The following is a 20,485-nucleotide window of genomic DNA, read 5'->3' as shown; positions in this document are numbered from 1 at the left end:
TTTCCACAGAAATATGTTCCACTGTACACGTGGTACTTTAAACTAGTACAGATAGTTCCCCTCTTTTTTCAGGTTCTCTGAAAAAAGAAGATCATACTCAGTTCAAAGTTTGACTTTATATTCAACTAATTATCTACACCAAATAATAAATCACTATTTCAGTGACCTTGTTCTTAAAGAGAACTTTAAGAGAAGACCTTGGCAGATCTACCCAACTTATGCCTTCAGAAAATGAAGAATACAACACTGTTCATGAACTAATTTGAATCAATTCACCTTCTTTTATCACAAGAATGTCTCTCAAAATCTCATGTTCAATTCCTATTCCATGCATCCAGCGTCTTTAATTAATAATAACAATAATAAATTTACTGATAGCTTAAGGGGAAGCCTGAAAACTCAATCTGGAAACGTATTACTTACAGTAGGATGTTTGCTCGACAGAGACAGTTCACAAGTACAAACAAATTATATAAGGCGTAGAATCTTTTAGTAATGCAAGAAATAACACATGAAATCTACCATAAATTGCACTGCTAAGTTGCACCTGTCCATAACAGCTTTCTGTGGTGACAGTGATGCAGCTGTGCAGGAGATAAAGAGACCAGCTTCTCAACAAGTGACAACACATCTACTAGCTATGCTGGGGGAATTCAGCATGAAGCAGGTTAAAGAATGACAGCAGTCTCATGGCATTTTTTCATCACAGTAGATTTTCCTCTTTCCAAAAGACAGGGTTACAGCTGTTTGAAATGGAATTAACTACTGCCTCCCAATAAGTAAAAAATCCAATTTGAGAGCCTGATTAATATTTTACTGACAGAAAATGTGACACTTTAGCCCACTCAAAAGCTCTATTGTTAGAGTCAGTAATATTAAATACTGATGAAGTATGACTTCATTAGTGTTTAATGTACATCCAATGATTTTACATCCTTGAAACTAGGAAATCCAGAGCAGGGAATTTTGAATTGTATTTTTAAGTAACTCAGATCTCAGAAATTATGATACTGTAAATGTGTAATTGAGATTCTAAACAAATTACATTACTTCTCAAACACTAACTCACTGTGTGTCATCTCTCCAAAGAAAGAATCCTCCTAATTTGGTATCATCTACAGACCAGTGTATTCCTACTATACCAGTTTATTACTATACCAGAATTTTGATCATTGACATCAATTAGAAAGAGCAGTGACTCAATTCATTGGCTATCTGTACTCTAGAGTTTCTAAATAACCAATTCTCAATCCAAACTCACATTTCCTTGAGTGCCTACAACTTGTAAATTGAGACTTAATCTTTTATCTTTTATAATGAACACTACCAAAAGCCTTCTAAAAACCTAAAGACACATTACATGCAGTGTGTTTATCCATTATTGTTGTCACTTGTTCAAAATACTGTAACAAGTTGGCAAGAACTACATTTTCAAATTCCAAGCTGACTATTCTCTAGAACTATATTTTCATAAAAGGTTATCCCTCTAATTTAGATCTAATAATTATTACATGCAGATGCAATCAGACTTATTGTTCTATAATTTCATGGGTGGGTTTTCTCAAACTAATTATGGGTGGTCACTACATTAGCAATTGTCCAGTCTCTGGGTATTACCCCTATCTTGAGTGACTGTTGAAAAAGTCACTTGTTTCCTTGAATTCAATTTGTAAGGTAACATTGGGCCCTGGGGATTTATTCATCTTCAGTACTTTCAGCACAGGACACACTTCTGCCTCTTATTATGTACAGTATTAGTTTTAGTACATACAACTATGAAATCATGCTAAAACTAATTTAATGCACTATAATACAGTGCTGAACATACTGTATTTGGTTCAAAGACAATAATTACCCTTAGATTTCAAGGTTTTGCTGAAATATTCTTGGCATTTACCAAAGATAAATGGTAACTTGGTGTAAATATCATAACTTGTTTGTTATAAAGTATCACATGAATCTACAAATACTGTAACATTTGCGTCTGTTTTACCTGTTAATGGAAAAGGGAGTGATGGACCTTATGAGTGATGCCACAGCTCCAACTTTCGCTGCTTCAGAAGCACCAAGCGCTCTGTACGTGACTGTCTCACCATAGCTGACAAATGGTTGGTTGAACACAACTATCTTCCCTTTAGCTTCTCTAGCTCTTTTGTGTAGCTCATCAAATGAATGTACGACAAGCACTCCTGCTGTGATACCTGCAGTAAAGAAGAGAGACAAGATCAATCAATCATTTACATACACGTCAACCAGACACAGTAGCTAGAGTATATTCTACAGGACTTCTTTACACCATATAAGAAAAACTCCATCAAAACCCTTTGGCAGTACAACTGGATGATTTTCATTTTCTACATTTTTTTCCATTCAACTAAGAATAAATAAAACAGAGTTTTATTCTACAATGTAAATCTTCACAATATGCACCATTAAACTCTGAAGCACCTACAACACATGTATTGATTGTATCTTCGGTCTCCTTCTGTCATTAAAGATGGCAAAAGAAAGATTTTGTATTGAGAGCTGCAATGAATGGGTACTGTTAATATATCTAGTCTATGTACTGTAAACTGCAAAACAATTTGAAAGCTGCTTAATGTTTTAAAGATTAAGCCAAAGTACATTTTCACATAAAGTTAGCTAGTTGGAAAAAAGATAACTTAGAGTGCAATACTATATATTCATCAAAAATAAAAATGACATTCCCTTAAAAGGAAATGGAAAGGATATTTGATTTTTTTTCTGAATCCAAGTACAGAATTAAAAGAATTTTGATGTGACATCTACCATAGGCTACCTCTCCTTGGAAGTTTAAACATCCAGTATATGTGTTAATATAGTATAGTCTGTATATATAGTTCTATTATGAACTGCAAAAAAACAAACTTTTGATTAATTATAACAAGCTCACACTTTCACAAATATTTCAACAACAGTATCAAGCCCAATTCTTTGAGAGTCATGGTTGGTTTGGTTTTCTGGCTTATGCTGTTCAATTGAATGATTGTCTCCAATGTCTATCAACTAGTTCAGTTTAAAGTATTTAAGATCTTTTCAATCCACTTCAAACCTGATGACAGAGTATCAAGGTTCAATTATCTCCTAAACATTTAGAGCCCAACATTTAGTATTAAATATAACCCTTTCATTACATAATTTCTCCTTTTATAAAAAGTTCATGGACAGGGGTGATTTGAACTATAAAACACAATGTTTTTTCATTCTGTACTCACTTTATTTTTTGAAAAATTAAAACTGTTTAAATTTGCTCTAAAAAAAAAAAAGAAAACTCTCTGGTCTGCAGGAACAATGATTTAAGCTAGCAGTTGCAGTATACAGTACCCTTTTTACCTCCCTTCAAGGGATATAGTACTGCTACATCTACTTGATCTCCTTAATCAGTGTTCAGTAGGTAGTGAACTGATTTTTTGACAATTTTCAAATACTGATGAAGACTTATTGTCAGGTAACAATTCATACATTCTATGCAGGATATAAAGTCAGATTTTAAGAATCATTGGCAAATTTAACAATGTATAATTTAATTGTTACAAAGAAAAAAAGAAGATAGTATATTTCAATTTATTTGTTTTACAGAATGCAGGATCAGAACATCTTTTCCTTACACAGTTATTGGAAATAGGTTGCTGAATGTACCGAGTAATACAAGTAAATCTGGAATAATATCACTAGTTGCACTTTTTCTGCAAAGATGTTAAAAAACCTGACATCATTTTCTATATTACGCTCTTTGTTTCCTGTAATGATACATTATCTTGACCTAATATAGCAATACCTTGCATCACAGCACAAATTTCATTCTATAAAAGTTAAAGAATGTTTGAAACAAACATTCGAGGTTTGTTAGTATTTGACGTTTCCTGGTTTATTTCTAGATGTTAACACACGGTAGAGAAGGGCAAGGTGAAAATCATGCACAAAATGCTGTCTAATCATATTTCTGTGTACATATCTTGGAGTAAATTGTTACAAGACAAGGACAGCAAAAGCTCTTCTCAGCAATGTGTTAAACACCTTTTAACACATTTTCTCTGAAGCTTTGCTTTAGTGAAGAACAGTTTTCTTCAGTGTGGTTGACCTTTATGGCAATAATTTGTCACACTACTGTATCCATGCTGTAAAGCAGTACTTAATCAAGTTTTCCTCCCTGTTTTTTTTTTAATTATAGTTGCAATGCTCTGTAAGGCAAAGGCCTCATTTGGGTTCCCAAGCTAGTCACAGCAGTACTGTTAGTTTAGTTCTGGGTTATATCATTGGCTGACCATGACCAGGATTCCTTCTTAGATGGAATGCAATTGGCTGAACACTGCCAGGGTCTTTTCACCTAAGAACTACACTGGTGCCGTAGTGCTGCTGTTGGTTCTGGTAGCCTTGCACTGTGAAAATAAAGTACAGTAGGTGCCCAAGCCAGTGTGCATACAGCATGAGGGATGAAATGTTGAGATGAACTGTTAAAGAACTGGAGATTCCAGATTTAAGGGGGTAGGCTGAAAAAATCGAACTTAAAACAAAAATATATAACGTATGAGAAAGAGAACTACTGTATACTTCCTTTGGTGAATAATGTCAATGTTTTAGAGTTAATGCCAAAAAAGAATATCAATAGTGGTACTCAGTTTTCATGTACAGTACATTATCATCTACTATTCCTCTATATCTTATATAAAAGTACCTGAAAACTGAAAAACAGGAAGTAATAAAAATATAAGAAAGGTAATAGTTATATGTAGTGATAAAGTTATACAGTAAGCAGTTGAAGGAAAAAGAATGTTAATGAAGGGTAGCCATCAACCACAACAAACACTAGTCAAAAACAACCACCAGCATCTGTACCACTTGGCTCAATTCAAATGTATGCATGATAGTATACCTGCTGCTTTGAAAGAGTCCAGAACACAGAAGTTCAATGTTATATAAATTTATATTGACATTGATTTTGACATTCAAATTTCAGAAGCATGCATCTCTGCTACAGTATTCTACAAATATCACATACTATTTTTTGAAAATTTTTCTGGATTTCAGGACTAAACAGAAGCCACTTAATTGAGGAAAGACCTGCAGCTATTTTTTTTTTATTTAGAAACAAATTGTTTGAAAAAAAAAATATGAAACACGATGGGTTTATCTAACATTTCCCTCCAATATTAGAAGACTACAGAATCAATTCATGTGCTACAGTAAGTATAATTGCTTTGCACAAAACCTCTGAGGTACTACATTTTATTGCTGTACGTGGACAATGGGATATTTTCCACTACATTAAATGAATAGACTTTATATTAAAACAAAAATAAGCAGTAAAGAAGCTGCAGAATACGGGTTCTCAACTAAAATAAATGTCATGAATTAAGAATAATAACTGGGTAAAAGATTTTTGTATTTTGGAAAAGACACTGGGTGCTTGTAACTTTCTTCAGAACATTATATTTTGTGAAAAAATGTATTATTTCATTTCTATTTATTTGTATTACTTAGCTTTTAGAAAACAGAATGAGCACATTTACTGTATAAAAGTGGGACGGAGTGCATCTTAATAAAGAAGAAAACAGGGTCATAGCAGTTCAAAGGGACACTCCATGTGGGTTAAGAGAAGTTCAATAACTGAGTAGGAAAGAAGCAAAAACAAATACACAACCTTTGAACTCCTCACTGAGTTTGTATAAAGAGAGGAAAACTGACCTTGCCTTTTACTACTTTAAACTACAGTATAAGCACACAATACAATTTGCATGATGTTAAAGAGGGCAGCACAGTGATGCAGTGGTTACAATTGCTGCCTCATTGTACTGGGGCCCTGGGTTTTCCACCAGGTGCTCCGGTTTCCTCCCACAGTCCAAACCGTACTGGTAGGTTAATTGGATTCTGGGAAAATGGCCCTGGTGTGAGTGTATGTGTGTCTGAGTTTGTGTTTGTGATGGACTGGTATCGCACCCAGGCTAACCCGTGCCCGTTGCTTGCTGGGATAGGTTTGTGCATTTCCCAGGCAACCCTGAATTCAGTGAAGAGCTTAGAAATTAGATAGATGGATGATCTTATAATTATCTTAATGATCTTGTTCCTCACTACAAACAAGCATTTCTGAAATCCTGGATTACCCATTTACTTTCATCATGGTAGAATTCTGCCTTATCCAGATTTAAAAACCGTAAAATTTTAATTCCGTAAGAAAATCACTGAAATGAGTCTGCTTTAGCATCCTCAGTGACAGTGTATTGTGTTTCCTCATTCACAGAAACGAGTCCCACGGGTGAAACCGAACAAGAAATGGAGACATTTCTTATAGGATAAAATGGCGACAAAATGGAAAATGCTCAGCATCTGCAACAATCTAGACATGTGCTATACCCTCTCCTTATAGAGAAGCACTTCTTTCTAGGTTGAAGAAAAGATAAAAGAATACTATATGCAAATGAGACCATTAAAGAACTACAAACAAATGCGTCACTACTGACAGACATCAAAACACTTAGCACCACTACTGATGTAGCTGTCAGTGCTTCAGTGACTAGATTACAGATAGTTCTGCACCACCCTGGCTCAGGGAGAACACAGGCATTCTGCTGATGTCTCTCAGCAGCAAAGTGTTTGACAGCACGTTTGTTGTGAAAACAGATGCATTTGCATATCTATAAACCATTTAATCACACAACACAGAACAAACTCCTCTGAAAAAGCAACAGGGAAAACAATACTGTACAGAGAATGATGTTTATTCATATTTACATTTTATTGTGTAGCTGTTTGACCCTACTGTATACAGTAAATAATTCTACAAGCCATCAAAAAATAGAACGAGTATTATCTACAGAAATGCCAAAAGACAGCTAACAGTAACTTTAGGATTTATGTTTGGCCCTAAAATCACTCATTTATAGACCTACATAATTATTTATTTATGATCAGTATAAGATCACTGATTATTTTCTGATATTTTCCAACTAACTGCTTTCTAGTTCTAACTTCTAACTGCTAGCTTGTTTCTTGTCCTGAACATTAAGATAAATACAGTACCATTTTCAGAACTAAACAAAATTGTCTTTGGGTTTTAAATTTACAGATTTTTGTTTTCCAAGCCTAAAATGTTGAAGCCTTTAAGGTTTACTAACAAAGCTGCAGTTATAATGAAACTAACCTTCCTAGGGTCATTCTGTAATATTCTGTAACAGAAGGCTTCTACTCCAAGGGATGGCTACTAAGAAATGTTTACCAAGACTTATATATTTCAAAAGACTAAAAATCTTTTGGTGGTTACCAAAATGTCTCTACTTCTATTTGCCTTAACATCAGTTAAATTCAGATCATTATGTGTACAGTACAGTATGTATCAGTATACACACATATAATTTTCATTTTCTCGTATATGTTTAATAATTTTAATATGAAACACCTCAACCTCAACCTTTTTTTCTTAGACGAGCACATCACTTTTAATATTTTAAATATTTATAAAAAGATGTTGATCTTTCCAAGGCTAGCCAATATGATCATAAAACTTTTTCCTTCCATTTCCATAGAATTGAGAACTTTTCTTCCTAATAAGATACAGTCAACGGGACCTTGAATGTCTGGTGAACTTCCTGTAGTTTAGATCAGTTTTGACTCAAAGGGCAAGCTACTAAGAAATGTTTACCTAAAATACTGTACTTGAGAAGACTGATATTGTATACTTTTGTAACTAATAAAATGTCTACAACATGTTTCACAATATTAATGGCTGTACATTTAAGCATATCAGCTGCCCTGGCTAGGAAGTTGTATCTTTTTATTAACATCAACAGTTTTAAATATTATTTTACAGTCTCAATCATTTTCATGTTCAATTATATATATATTATACAAAATACTGTACATTTAAAGCGTAGCATTAAGCAGTGTTTGTCAGACACTCTTACACCTTTATAATGTTATGCACCTAACCATTCAAAAGGCACATATAACTTTGTCAGCAACATGAAAATATCATAGTTAATGAAAAATGCAGTACGTTGGTATCAAATAATTTAAAATGTAGAGTCAAAGAAAAAGAAATAAGATGTTATATAAACCACTTGCAAAGTGTTATCTTAATTGTTTTTCTTAGCTTATTTTACAGAGGCCTTTTTGTCAAAATATATATAAAAATGTGAAAATCCTGTATATAACTTGGCATGAACAAAGAAATTAAAGAACCTGAAACAGTGTCTACAAGAGCAAGTAAATATCACTCTAAACTCTGATGGTAAATAATACTGACCATGGATACCACTGCACAATGTAAAGAAACACAATGTGTCTTGTTTTGGAAAAAAGATCCCTTTTAAACAAACACTTTGACAGCAAAATCAATTTTAGGAACTTAATGTGAACAATCAACATTCTATATCAATTCTTACTTAATGATGCCTGTGGTCCAACAGTACGCTGAAAGAAATGCTACATAAACATTGCTGTTGAACCCGCATTTCTAGAAACGACCAGCTTAAGAGACAAAAGTGGAAATGCCTGAAATTTAATATCTAAAGCTACAGCAAATCAAAAACAGGATACTGCAAGGATATAAGTTCACATATTTCTTTAAGTAAAACTAATATCAAATAATTCAGACAGCTACAGCAAAAAGGTTAGGGTATCTGTTTTAGAAAGAAACAAACATAGGGCTGCACTATAAGTTATGAACAGTGTCTTTTTGAGGTAATGAGATGAATTCCTACATTAACTGTGTACTTTTTTGTTATTTACCTGAATGGTTAGTTGGTCATTCATCTGAATTTTAAATAATAAAAAAAACAATATGAACTCGGACACATTTTTTAATAATACTGTATATCCTTGATCTCCAGCTGGAAAACGTTAAATAGAAAAATATTACTCTTTGAAAAGAGCAGAAAACCAGGGGCCCCCCCAGATGTTATGCTTCTTCAAAGAAAGGCCGATATCCAGATCAAGCACTGCTCAGATTCTTGCCTAGGAAGTGAAAATATTTCTCCTCAAAGGGATGTTATACAATTATTAATATTAAATACTAAAATTAAATAACTATGCCCACTTGTCAAGATCCTCATATAATAGAATGTGTCAGTCATTGTCCATAAATGAGCATTTTAAGGGGGAACTGTAAGTGATGTACTGTGTACTGTTCATTAATAATTGCTTACACTTATATAGCGCTTTTCTGGACACTCCACTCAAAGCGCTTTACAGGTAATAGGGACTCCCCTCCACCACCACCAATGTGCAGCATCCACCTGGATGATGCGACGGCAGCCATAGTGCGCCAGAACGCTCACCACACATCAGCTATCAGTGGGGAGGAGAGCAGAGTAATGTAGCCAATTCATAGAGGGGGATTATTATTAGGAGGCCATGATTAGTAAGGGCCAATTGGAAATTTGGCCAGGACACCGGGGTACACCCCTACTCTTTTCGAGAAGCGCCCTGGGATTTTTTTTTTTAATGACCACAGAGAGTCAGGACCTCGGTTTTACGTCTCATCCGAAGGACGGCGCCTGTTTACAGTATAGTGTCCCCATCACTATACTGGGGCATTAGGACCCACATGGACCACAGGGTGAGCGCCCCCTGCTGGCCCCACTAACACCTCTTCCAGCAGCAACCTTAGTTTTTCCCAGGAGGTCTCTCATCCAGGTACTGGCCAGGCTCACACCTGCTTAGCTTCAGTGGGTTGCCAGTTGTGAGTTGCAGGGTGATGCTGGCCATATCAGTATAAGCGTGTGCCTGTTGTTTTGAAGGCAAAACGCGCTGGCTTTGGCTATGGCAAGCAGTTGTACCATAGTAGTCCAACACCAATCAAAATGAAAAATGTCCACAAGGGGGTCAGAATCTTGAGCCCAAAACAGTGACTGGAATCTCAGTTGCAATTTACATTAAGCTTTATAAAGGTTTAATATTCTATTAATCATCAATATAAACTGAGGTTATGCAGAAACCAAAATAAAACTATATCTGAATGCTGATGGGTCTATATCTGAATGCTGATGGGTTAAGATTAGTATGGACACTACTGTGCATCTATACATGAGTTATTAACATTCTACGGAACCTCAATGTACAGTAAATTGATTTATTAAACTCTAATTTGTACCCTTCAATCTAACGTATAAACCAAATACCTAATTTGACAATTTTAGAGAACACAAAATAGTCATAATAGTACTCTATATTTGATATTATGATTGGCAAACTGATTCCCTCAACAGACATAAAAGGCCAGCTCATTTTTAAGATGATATCCTGCACAAAAAGGAAAGTAAACAACAGACAGACCTAACACAGAGGCAACTGTCAACAGCATTCGCCAACTCTTCTGAAATTTGTTTTCTTGGAGTTGATGATGCAAAACTAACATGGCGAGAGAAATTCTAATCCAGAGATTCCAATTAAAATATTTTGTTTGCGCTAAAGCAATCAGTATTATAAATACAAATGGGTCAAAATATTTCAAAAATATGGTACACATAAATCGCTGTCCAGAAATATAATCATCTCGCCAGTGAACCTGGTCTTTGGATATTTTGAAAAGCTAGATTTACAGAACAGGGAGCCAGTAATTCAGCAAAGACTGCCTTTGTATAAGTACAGTAGGGTAAACAGTGTTCAGGCACAACTGGTAAAGGACTTGTTTAGATCACAGTTCAAAACTTGGAGACCAGAAACTAGTAACATCAGTCTGTAAAAGTAATACAGTACGCCAATTTAATTGAGATGGGATTCTTCAAGTAGAAGTGTGACCTTGGTTTCAGTTAGCTTGAGTCAACTTGAGCGTCCATAGGTTTTAGCGCAACATCAAACCTGCCGACTTTCTGGGAACCTCTGAGTTTGAGCTGTTGCCAAGAGTTCCACAGTATGTCTAGAGCACAAGACTGTGGGCATATCATACTGACACCAGTTTGTAGTAGTCATCCTACAGTAGGTACATAGTAATCTGAAGTTTTAATAAAAATAACAAATTGGGAGGAGCAGTTTTAAGTAACAATCTTTAAAGTATGAGAAACTGGTCAGTTCCAACATAAACTGAGTGGTGAGTGATCAGAGGATCACAATTGACATTTCTTATGGGAAACAATAGCAGAGGTAACAAGTAAGACATGGGTTTCTTTTGCTATATCTTTTTGCCAAAAGATGCCATATCTTTTGAGGCAAATGATCATAATCTCTCCGATATGTTTAAAATGTATTATTCTGATTTGTAATTCTGCACTTTAAAAGTAAACTACACTAACAAAAACTAGTACAGTATATTACTCATTCTGCCTAAACTATACTTTTTAAGATTAAATATTTCTCAGTTTAAATCACCACATTGATTTCCCAGGAACCATATGAACATTCTGAGGCTAAGACTTAAAACTGTGAATTTTGTGCTAGCCCTTTAAAAGGTTAACACAGGTGCGATGTTCATTTTATTTTTAGAGGGTTGTTTTCAAGCTTTTCCATAGTATGGTCCGCAATTTACAGCACAAATACACCAGTACTAAAACTTAACTTTTACCTAGCTTTCAATCCAAAAACAGTTACAAAGCAACTCTCAGCAGGAATACGATTAAGAAAAATAAATCAATAGTAGTCAGAGGAGATTCTGCAAAATCATAGTGCAGTGCACAGTTTAATTTCTTTAAAATGGGGCTTCATATTAAATTATTAACCCTTGACAATTTTTTTCAAAGATTAGCTTTAGATGATCCAGAGCCAGTACTTTTACTTGTATTTCTTTTGCAGATATGGCCTTACACACTCAGGATATTTGCTGGAACTTCTCCAGAATCCAAATCTTGAGAATGGGTCTTAAGAGCTTTGTTTTGTGGAGAGGTGATCACATAATATGCGTGCCAAGACCCTTTAATAAAAGTACAATTCATCATGAACAGATTGATTTACTGGTTTCAGAGATCCCAAAGATTATTTACCTCATTTCCTACAACAATGGATTTTAATATACTGGCAAAAGGAAACAATTAAATTAGTTCTAGGTCCCAAAGAGGACCCTTTTCTGTTTTGTTTTTTTCCCCATCAAATACCAGGCAACATGGGGAGACAGTGGTTAGCATTGCCTCAGAGCCTTGGGGTCCTGGATTCAACTGTGGGCCTGGGCTTGGTGCTGAGGTGTTAGGAATTTGTGTAGTCTCTGTATTCACTTGGGTTTGCTCCAGGTACTCTGGTTTCCTTGCACAGTCTAAACATATACTAAACATTTAGGAATTTAATTGGCTTCTTGGAAACCTGGGCCTGGTGTGAGTGTGAGTGTCTGTGTGTACCGTGCAATGGACCATCCAGTTTGTCCACCCTTGTGCCCGGTGCTTGCCAGGATAGGCTCCAGCTCCACAACAACTGAATTGGATAAAACAGTTAGAAAATTGATGGATTATCAAGTACCCCACAGATTATTATAGAAGTGTATTAATCCATAAAACTAAATATAGTGCACATAGAAAGGCCAGAAGCTTGAAATGTTACACTTCAAAGCAACTAAGCCATGTTCATTGTACAACTACAGGAAATGTGCACACTGTGCAACGTGCACACTGTGCATGCACACTCCAAAACAATGATGTAATCAAATCGTGAGTCACACAATACCTTACACAGTGTTAGTGCGTCTTGCGTGAAATGGTGACAACATGACAACACAGGCATCCAGCATGCCTGAGAGAGTACCAGCTGCACTAAGCCATTTTGCACCATTGCTTTAAAAATCCTAATCACAGTCAGCTGATACAGTGCAAGTGAAGTCAAGACTAAAGCCAGTAATTCCTGGATGGGAAGGACACATCTGTTATATTAGTGGTGCTTCTTCCTAGTTTAGCCACTTGGAAGCTCCTCGAACAATTTTTAAGAACATATCTCTGAAGCAGTACAGTCCATCACTCTCACTCCAGCATGTACCCTTCTGTCAGAGCAGTGGCTATAACACATATTAAATGATGAATTACCATCCTCCATTAAATACAGTATGGTATATAATACCTGTGGTGGTTTGATAAATCTTACCCTTATTTTAAGAAAACTAAAAATGTTCTTGAAAAGTAACTTAAAATCCTATAAAGGGTTTTTGATTTCAGCATTACCGAACACCACATCAATAACACTTTGTGCTAAATACTTAATAAATATGACATTTCAGGCTTATAAAACTATTTTTTTTTGTTTACGATTCATGCATTATTAAAGCATTTCACTATTCAAGGAATGAAAGTAAAACGGAAAAAGAAACAGGTGATTTAATTTTTTCTCCAAGATGTCACCAATAATTGCCTTTGAGAAGAAATAATACATTTAAAATTGTATGCAGCATCACCTTGGACTACATGGGGACAAACTTACAGAGCGTTTAATAGAATTTGTAATGCTTTACAAATGGGTTACAGCATTCTTACCTCAACAGAACTCTTTCATGATTTAGGACATGAAAGAACAGACAAAATGTCTGCCCTGCTATTCAATTTCTTAAAATTGAAGAATGTTAATCAAAATAAACTCATAGAAAACACAGAACTGATTAAATTAAAATGAATACAAAAGTGCTTTTATATGTAAAGAATGTAGAACTCACTTATATAATTTTACCTGTTATTCTCTTAAAAATGTCCATTTCTACTCATTCATTTTACAACCAAATGATCAGACATAAAAAAAATATCAAAATCTTTTAAATAAAACTATTAGGATTTTCTACAACCTAAGGCACTCCATGAAACTATGTTGTGCAATCAGTCTGACCAGTTATTCAAGAATAACACAAGTCAGTAAGTAGTTGAACTGCATTCCATCTAAAAAATCTCCCTAACAATACTGCTGTACAGTAAATGTGTTTGAGCTAATTTCCTCCTAGAATGATCACTGTAGAAAGAAATGTGATGTACTGTACTTGGCCCAGTTTTCATTCCTACAGTAGCTATAAGAGTACATTTCACCTGATATTTTAAATTGTTGGTACTTTTACCCAACACTCAAGAACAAACCTCTTCTAATTCATTACGGGTGGAGCGGTGGCACTGTGGCTAGGGATCTGCGCCTGTGGCTGGAAGGTTGCCGGTCAATATCCCGCAGCCGGCAGAGGAATCCTACTCTGTTGGCCCCTGAGCAAGGCCCTTAACCCCCTAACTGCTCCAGGGTCGCTGTATAAATGACTGACCCTGCGCTCTGACCCCCAGCTTCTCTCCCTCTCTGTTTGCAAGCTGGGGTATGTGAAAAAACAAATTCCTAATGCAAGAAATTGTATATGGCCAATAAAGTGATCTGAAAAATCTTCTCTCTTACAATCATTTTCTTTATTTTTTGTGCACACTATACTTTAAATGTTTGCCCCATATTTGCAACCTTATTATTTTTACAGATGAGTTCACACATTTCTCACATCTGTGACTAATAGTAGCTTATACCGTAAACACCAATCATTAAAAAAAATCTGGCATTTGTGTTTACCGAGATCACTGTGGCTTTTAAACAGAAGACATTTCAACTATTAAAAACTTTGTGAAATGATTCTATCTAAAAAGGGAAACAAAACATAAATTGAGAACATTCTTGTGGTACACATTTTTCTAGTTACAGTATGTGCAATTTTTCCTTCATTTTAAATTACATTCATCCATTTATTTTCAGTCAGCTTGTCTTGGTGAAGGGTGGAGCAATTTTAAATTTGAGTAGAAAGAATAACAAACTATCATTTTACCTTCTTTTGGAGTCCCAATGCTACTCCCCAACCCAAGAATGGAGAGTGTGTGATTTCTTGGTTCCAGCATCATGGCAAACTCCTCTCCTCGAACCCAATGAGGTATTTTCACTGGTTCCAAATGAACATTCTCCAGACCATCTTGTTTTAAGGCATTGTACATGTATTGGATGGCTGAATCAAGATTTTTGGAGCCACTCAGGCGGCTTCCTACAGTATCTGTGAAATTTGCGAGTCTTTCGTAGGATCGATTTTGGGCTTTCCCATTGACTGCCAGATCAATGATTTTCTGTGCAACATCCGAATACCCAGCTACCTCTTTTGCCATTTTCTCAAATGTACCCATATGGAAGTCTTGGAGACCATTCTTAATTGGACAGCCATTCAATGGAAAGACACCAATAAAACAGATTAAAGCAAGGAGAACAATTACAGCCATTATGATTCCTTCACTTGCTTCGTTTTCAGTCACCTGAAAAGAAACAGAATCATTTTAATGGTTAAAACTTTTTGCTTGTGGCCGTATCAAAGCAGATTGCAAAAAGATCTAAACCAAATAAAAAGTACTTAAAAGCACGGTGACCGTATAGTTAGAAATATATTAGCCTTTTTGCTTTATAGTGAAGCAGTTTGTACTGTAAGTATAATTATAATGAGTACAATAAAATACACATTTTATTTGGGGGTAAATCAATGTACAGTATATTTGATATAACAAAAATACTACTGGTTCAACCTAGAGATTTCAAATGACTGTAAGTATTGGGACACATTCACTTTAAGTAAATTTTCTAGGCATGAAGTCAAGAGCCCTGGACATTTAATGTGACTGAACTGTAACAGAACATTTGCAACCTGACTTTATATAGTATGTGAGATATATTGGTTGTTAAATTCTGACAATGCAAGACAACTTCTAATTGGCATCACCGGTTGTTTATATGTACCACTTTATAAAAGCAAATACTGGGCACATTAGAAAATCTATAGGAATTTTCAAATGCAACCTAAGAAAAAAGAAAACGTTGTCATTATTATTTTTTTTTAAATCGGGTAATATCAGGGTTCTGCTGCAGCCAAGTAGCCTTTCAAAGACATAGCAATTAGAACTGCACCTACAGCCATCTTTAACCATTTTGGCTAGTCAATATATCAAACTCCTGTAGGTAATGAAATGGCACAGTTATCTGCTTGGGAACATGATCCAAACCCATAATGCAGAGCCCTTTTTCTTTCTGCACCTTGGAAGGACATAGCTGATGCACAATCAAAACTTGGTTCAAATAACATTCATTAAAACCTAGCCTGGAGACTAAATCCCATTACCCAACTGAGCACCACTCTGGAAAAAAATAAGAAATGCCTAGATACAAGATCTCTGAAACTATCCGATAAGCACTGTTATTTACTTGGAACATACCGTTTGCCATTGAGAAGGGTGAAAAACAGAGACACACTCACACTTTGATTTTGTGTTTGCTTTGACATGTTATTTATTAAGTAATAAAATGAACGATGGATCACTGAGAGTTAAGCACAGAAAATTAAACTGCAGAAAATGTAACACACAGTATCTGCTTTAAAGGCTCTGAAAGGTTATGAGCTTACTCACCATGGACAATTCTCACTCTCACACCTACGGTTCACTCAATTTTTTAATAGCCCACACAGCAGATTGTGAGAAGTGTGAAATCAAAGTTTAGCCAGTGCCTGGTTAAACTTTTAAGAAACAGTCTGTGCAGCTAGGGACAAGCTATTATTTCAAATCACTTAATTTGCATAACAAAGAAGCGAGCTACGAAATACAGAAATGAATTCATACTGTGAAGCACTCTCATAAAACCCCCAGATTATGTTTACACCTGTTCTTTTTTTTCTTCCAAGGAGAAAACAATACACAGAAGCTATAAAACACTGAAGAAATCATCTGAAATGTTAGAAATGTTAACCACTGTAGCCGTATTGTTTTTTGTAGGTAACTCCAACTGTGAAAAAAAATAGCTGAATGTATATGAAAGCATGTGTTATTATGGAACATAATTCATGAATAAGCCCCCTGTGAAATGCTGACCCTTAAACCTTTGTGAACAGGGTCAATTTTTGTTCTTCAACTAATTACATCACAAATGTAATGTAGAGCAGGGTGTGCCAACCTCTTTAAAATGCTGTGAGATAAAAGGTATTACAACTACAGTCTTTGCATTTTTAGTACCAGAGATTGCTATTGAGGAATGATCTTTAATGTATTCCAAATTATACCCAATTCACTGTCATTTGTACACATTTTTAACTCTGTAGTCTTAACCGCTATAGATAAAGCAATATTTTTTAATAAGGGAGATTAAAACATATTTAAAAATCAAATAAAATTTCAGCAGTATTCATCCAGATTTTAGGTAGTTTATTGTAAGTAATGATATATTCAGACACTGAAAATAAAGATTTTAAATGGAATCTTATTACAACGTTACTTTTAAGAGGTTCATTTCTGTTTTAAAGATACATGCTGGTTACCATTACTCACAAATGAAAGAGAAAAAACACTTTTTAGAACCTCTGCCACATCACATCATGATGCATGATTAGAGTCTACAACATCGGAACACCCCAAGAGTAGAGACTAGCAGGCAGCTGATTAGGGGAAAATTTATCATGTGCCGAGAAGAGATCTATCAGTATCACCACAAAAGAAGTTTCAATTTCACAAAGAAAAATAAATTGAAACTATTCTTATTCTAATCTTAGGTGATAATACCACAATAAAGCAATCAAAGGTGCTTCATGGTTCCATACAGAGAGTCAAAATGTTCAGAACTGTACACCAATGAATGATTCAAACATATTCTAAGATTTTGCATGAAAAAAAAAATTTAAGCCATTTATCATTTTATAAAATGGAAAGTAAAAAACTGTTCATACGCTAGATAAATCGAATACTATTGTTTACTCTGTATCCATAATCAACTATTTCTGAGACAGCCACATTAGAGATAACTCAGTGAAGGGGATTAGGGTTAAACCTGTTATCTACTACATTCTTCACATTAGATTCTTGAAATTCAGATAAAATGTCTGTAGTAAAATTCACACTTGTGGATGCTTCATTTAAAAGAGATGTACTATAATAGTGTTGTTTTTATTTTATTCAAGCTTCATGAAATGTCTGATACAAAGATTCTTTTTCACTGTTGGTTTCATTTATTATTGATCAAACTTATTATCTTTTATATATGTATATAAAGGTTGACAAAGCACAGCCAACTGCATCAAAGGACATGTTTTACGCTTCCAGTAACATTTTCAATAAACCAAAAACCTATGAATTAATCTCAAAATGCAATTAATCTCAATTGCACAATGGGACTTTAAATGTTCGCAGTTATGAGTATATGACTATAACATTGTTCACCATTCATCTAAAGTATTCTCTTACATTGCTGTTTTTGTCCGAGCATCACAACTATCACAGAGGGCAAGTTCTGTAGAGGTCTGAGTGGAGAGCTGCAACAATGAATGTGATGCAAAAATTACTGTACTGTGAAACACCTGACTTTTTTCTTTTTGCTTTTCACCATGAACCAGTTGAATATCATTGAATATACTGTTTATACAGTACCTGGCTTTTATGGCATATTTGTGTGCAAATAACAAGATTTGATCATTCCTGTTGCTTCTGTTTTACTTGATAGCAAGCCTGCCTCACTCTGTAAGAGACCCTTCGTCTCTCACCAACTAAAAATCCACCATTTTATGCCAAGAAAAGAAAAACAAAAACTCAAATCTGAGACTTCACTTCTCTTGTAGTTATGGGTTTAGCACTGAGAAAGTAAGATTATGCAAAGACCCTAAAATCTGGAAACATTTCACAGATGCAACACACACTTACCCCTGGTTTTGGATTACATTTAAAATGAAATCCTTTTATTTTTAAATCTTTAGCATTAATTTGCCTGTTTGAGAATGAGATTATGAGAGATTAAAGTTCTCAGAACCCTGTGGCATGAAACACGTGTCTGTGAAATTTGCATAAGCAAAGGTGGCAGTCAAACACAAAATACAATCATAACTGTCAGGTTTATTATCAAACTAGGGCAGCACAGTGTCATGGTGGTTAGCATTACTGTCTTGCAGCACTGGAGCTCTGGGTTCAATTCTAGACCTGGAGTGCTATCTGTGTGGAGTGTCCTCAATTTCATGTTGGCTTGCTCCAGGTGCTCTGGTTTCCTCCCATAGCCCAAATACCTACTGGTAGAATAATTGGCTTCTGGGAAAACTGTCCCTAGTGTGAGTGTGTACTGTACGCGTTTGTGTCTGTGTGCGCCCTGCAATGTCTGACGTCCCATCCAGGGTGTATCCTGCCATGCGCCTGTTGCTTGCTGGGATAGGTTCCATAAATTAGATAAATTTATCTACAGTCATGTGACTGCAGTAATGATCCTCTCATACTGGCAAACAATGTTTTGAGGAATTCTAGTGTTCATTTTCATTTGGCCATTATAGAATATACAGGATTAATCATGAAATCTGTATGTTGTGGGTCCGTAGCTTAAATCAACTTTAGACATTTGGAACTGGAATTGTTAGTTACAGTGACCCCCTTTCTACTTAATCTTAAACTAATGCAGCACCAGTGAAACTAGTTCCACAGATGTCAATATCACCCCACAGCCACGGATGACAACTGCTTGACTGACAGTTGTGGTTTATGGTCCCTGTATAGTACCTCTGCCAACAAATGTCACTCCATTTGCAGATCTTTGTGAAACGCTAATGGTGCACACACCAGGTATTGATCAGCAGCACAGAGTGGGATCCCTGACTCAAATACCTCTTGCCACACGATCTGCTGTGAGCTATCTTGGGAAAAACATATTTACAAATGACAGAATTATTTTCTGATCAATTTATGTTGCTGTTTATGACTTGCTACTGATGAAGTTATAATGACGCCATACTTTATCACTAGCACAGTATTTAGAAACAGAAACCATTCTTGTAACAAGGAACAACGTCCCCGCGCTTCTCAGTTCGAAAACGTTTTATAGTATATATTAAATATTATGTTTTAAATACAATAAGGTGTTTTATTGATTGCCTAATACTTTACTTTGTATAGACTAGGTTACAGACTCTCTCTTTATAATACGTTTTTTATTGCATTAGACTATTCAATGCATAGGGGCGTCGCTTCGATCAATATTTTATTTCATATTCTTGTCCTCAGTCCTCCTGCAATCATACATTTTGTTGGACCCCGTTTCAGCATTGATTAAAATGTGACCATTGACATTTCACTTTATCCAACTTTCGATTTTTCAATCGACAAAACATGCCTTAAATGCAATTTGCGAAAGATCCAGATATCAACAATCACAAAGTAAACTTTCATTCGAAACGCATTGTTTTAAAAACAATAACAAATAACAAACCTTATTCTCGAAGTACTTGTGTAACACCGCAACTTCTGACCGTCTACAATCAGTACATCGTGCTGTATGGCAGAGCGTGAGGTTCCAACAGCACCAAATTCATACAGTAGTGTTTCGTCCTGTTCTCTGGGAGATAAGATAAGTTGCTACCAGGATATACATCACAAGTTCAAAAAGAGAACGAAATATATGAAAACCAAACTAAATAAATACAATTTAGTGTGACAAATTAGTGTCCTACATTGATAGGTTCAAATTAATTTAACCCTTTAACTATTAAAAAAGCAGGAAATCTAATGTAATAGTAAGAAGTTCAATCGTCAAAGGCATGGACAATCCATCGTATTAACGACGTTTTTAC

The 20,485-nt window shown here is 35.3% G+C and overlaps 1 protein-coding gene across 1 annotated transcript in view; it reads right to left on the bottom strand.

The window, feature by feature from the left end:
* LOC148651513 (carboxypeptidase Q-like) overlaps positions 1 to 20,277 on the bottom strand; it is a 141,306-nt gene extending 121,029 nt beyond the window's left edge. Inside the window, exons 1-3 of the mRNA XM_088601879.1 lie at positions 20,125 to 20,277; positions 14,696 to 15,167; positions 1,994 to 2,201 (exon numbers count right to left, since the gene is read on the bottom strand). Coding sequence (XP_088458005.1) covers positions 1,994 to 2,201; positions 14,696 to 15,134 — 647 coding nt within the window. The 5' untranslated portion in view covers positions 15,135 to 15,167; positions 20,125 to 20,277. The remainder of the gene's footprint in view (positions 1 to 1,993; positions 2,202 to 14,695; positions 15,168 to 20,124) is intronic.
* Between the last annotated feature and the right edge of the window lie 208 nt (positions 20,278 to 20,485).

Source organism: Lepisosteus platostomus, chromosome 12 (genome assembly GCF_059453375.1).
Source record: "Lepisosteus platostomus isolate fLepPlt1 chromosome 12, fLepPlt1.hap1, whole genome shotgun sequence".
Classification (NCBI taxonomy): Eukaryota; Metazoa; Chordata; class Actinopteri; order Semionotiformes; family Lepisosteidae; genus Lepisosteus; species Lepisosteus platostomus.
This window is presented reverse-complemented; position numbering and strand designations above follow the sequence as displayed.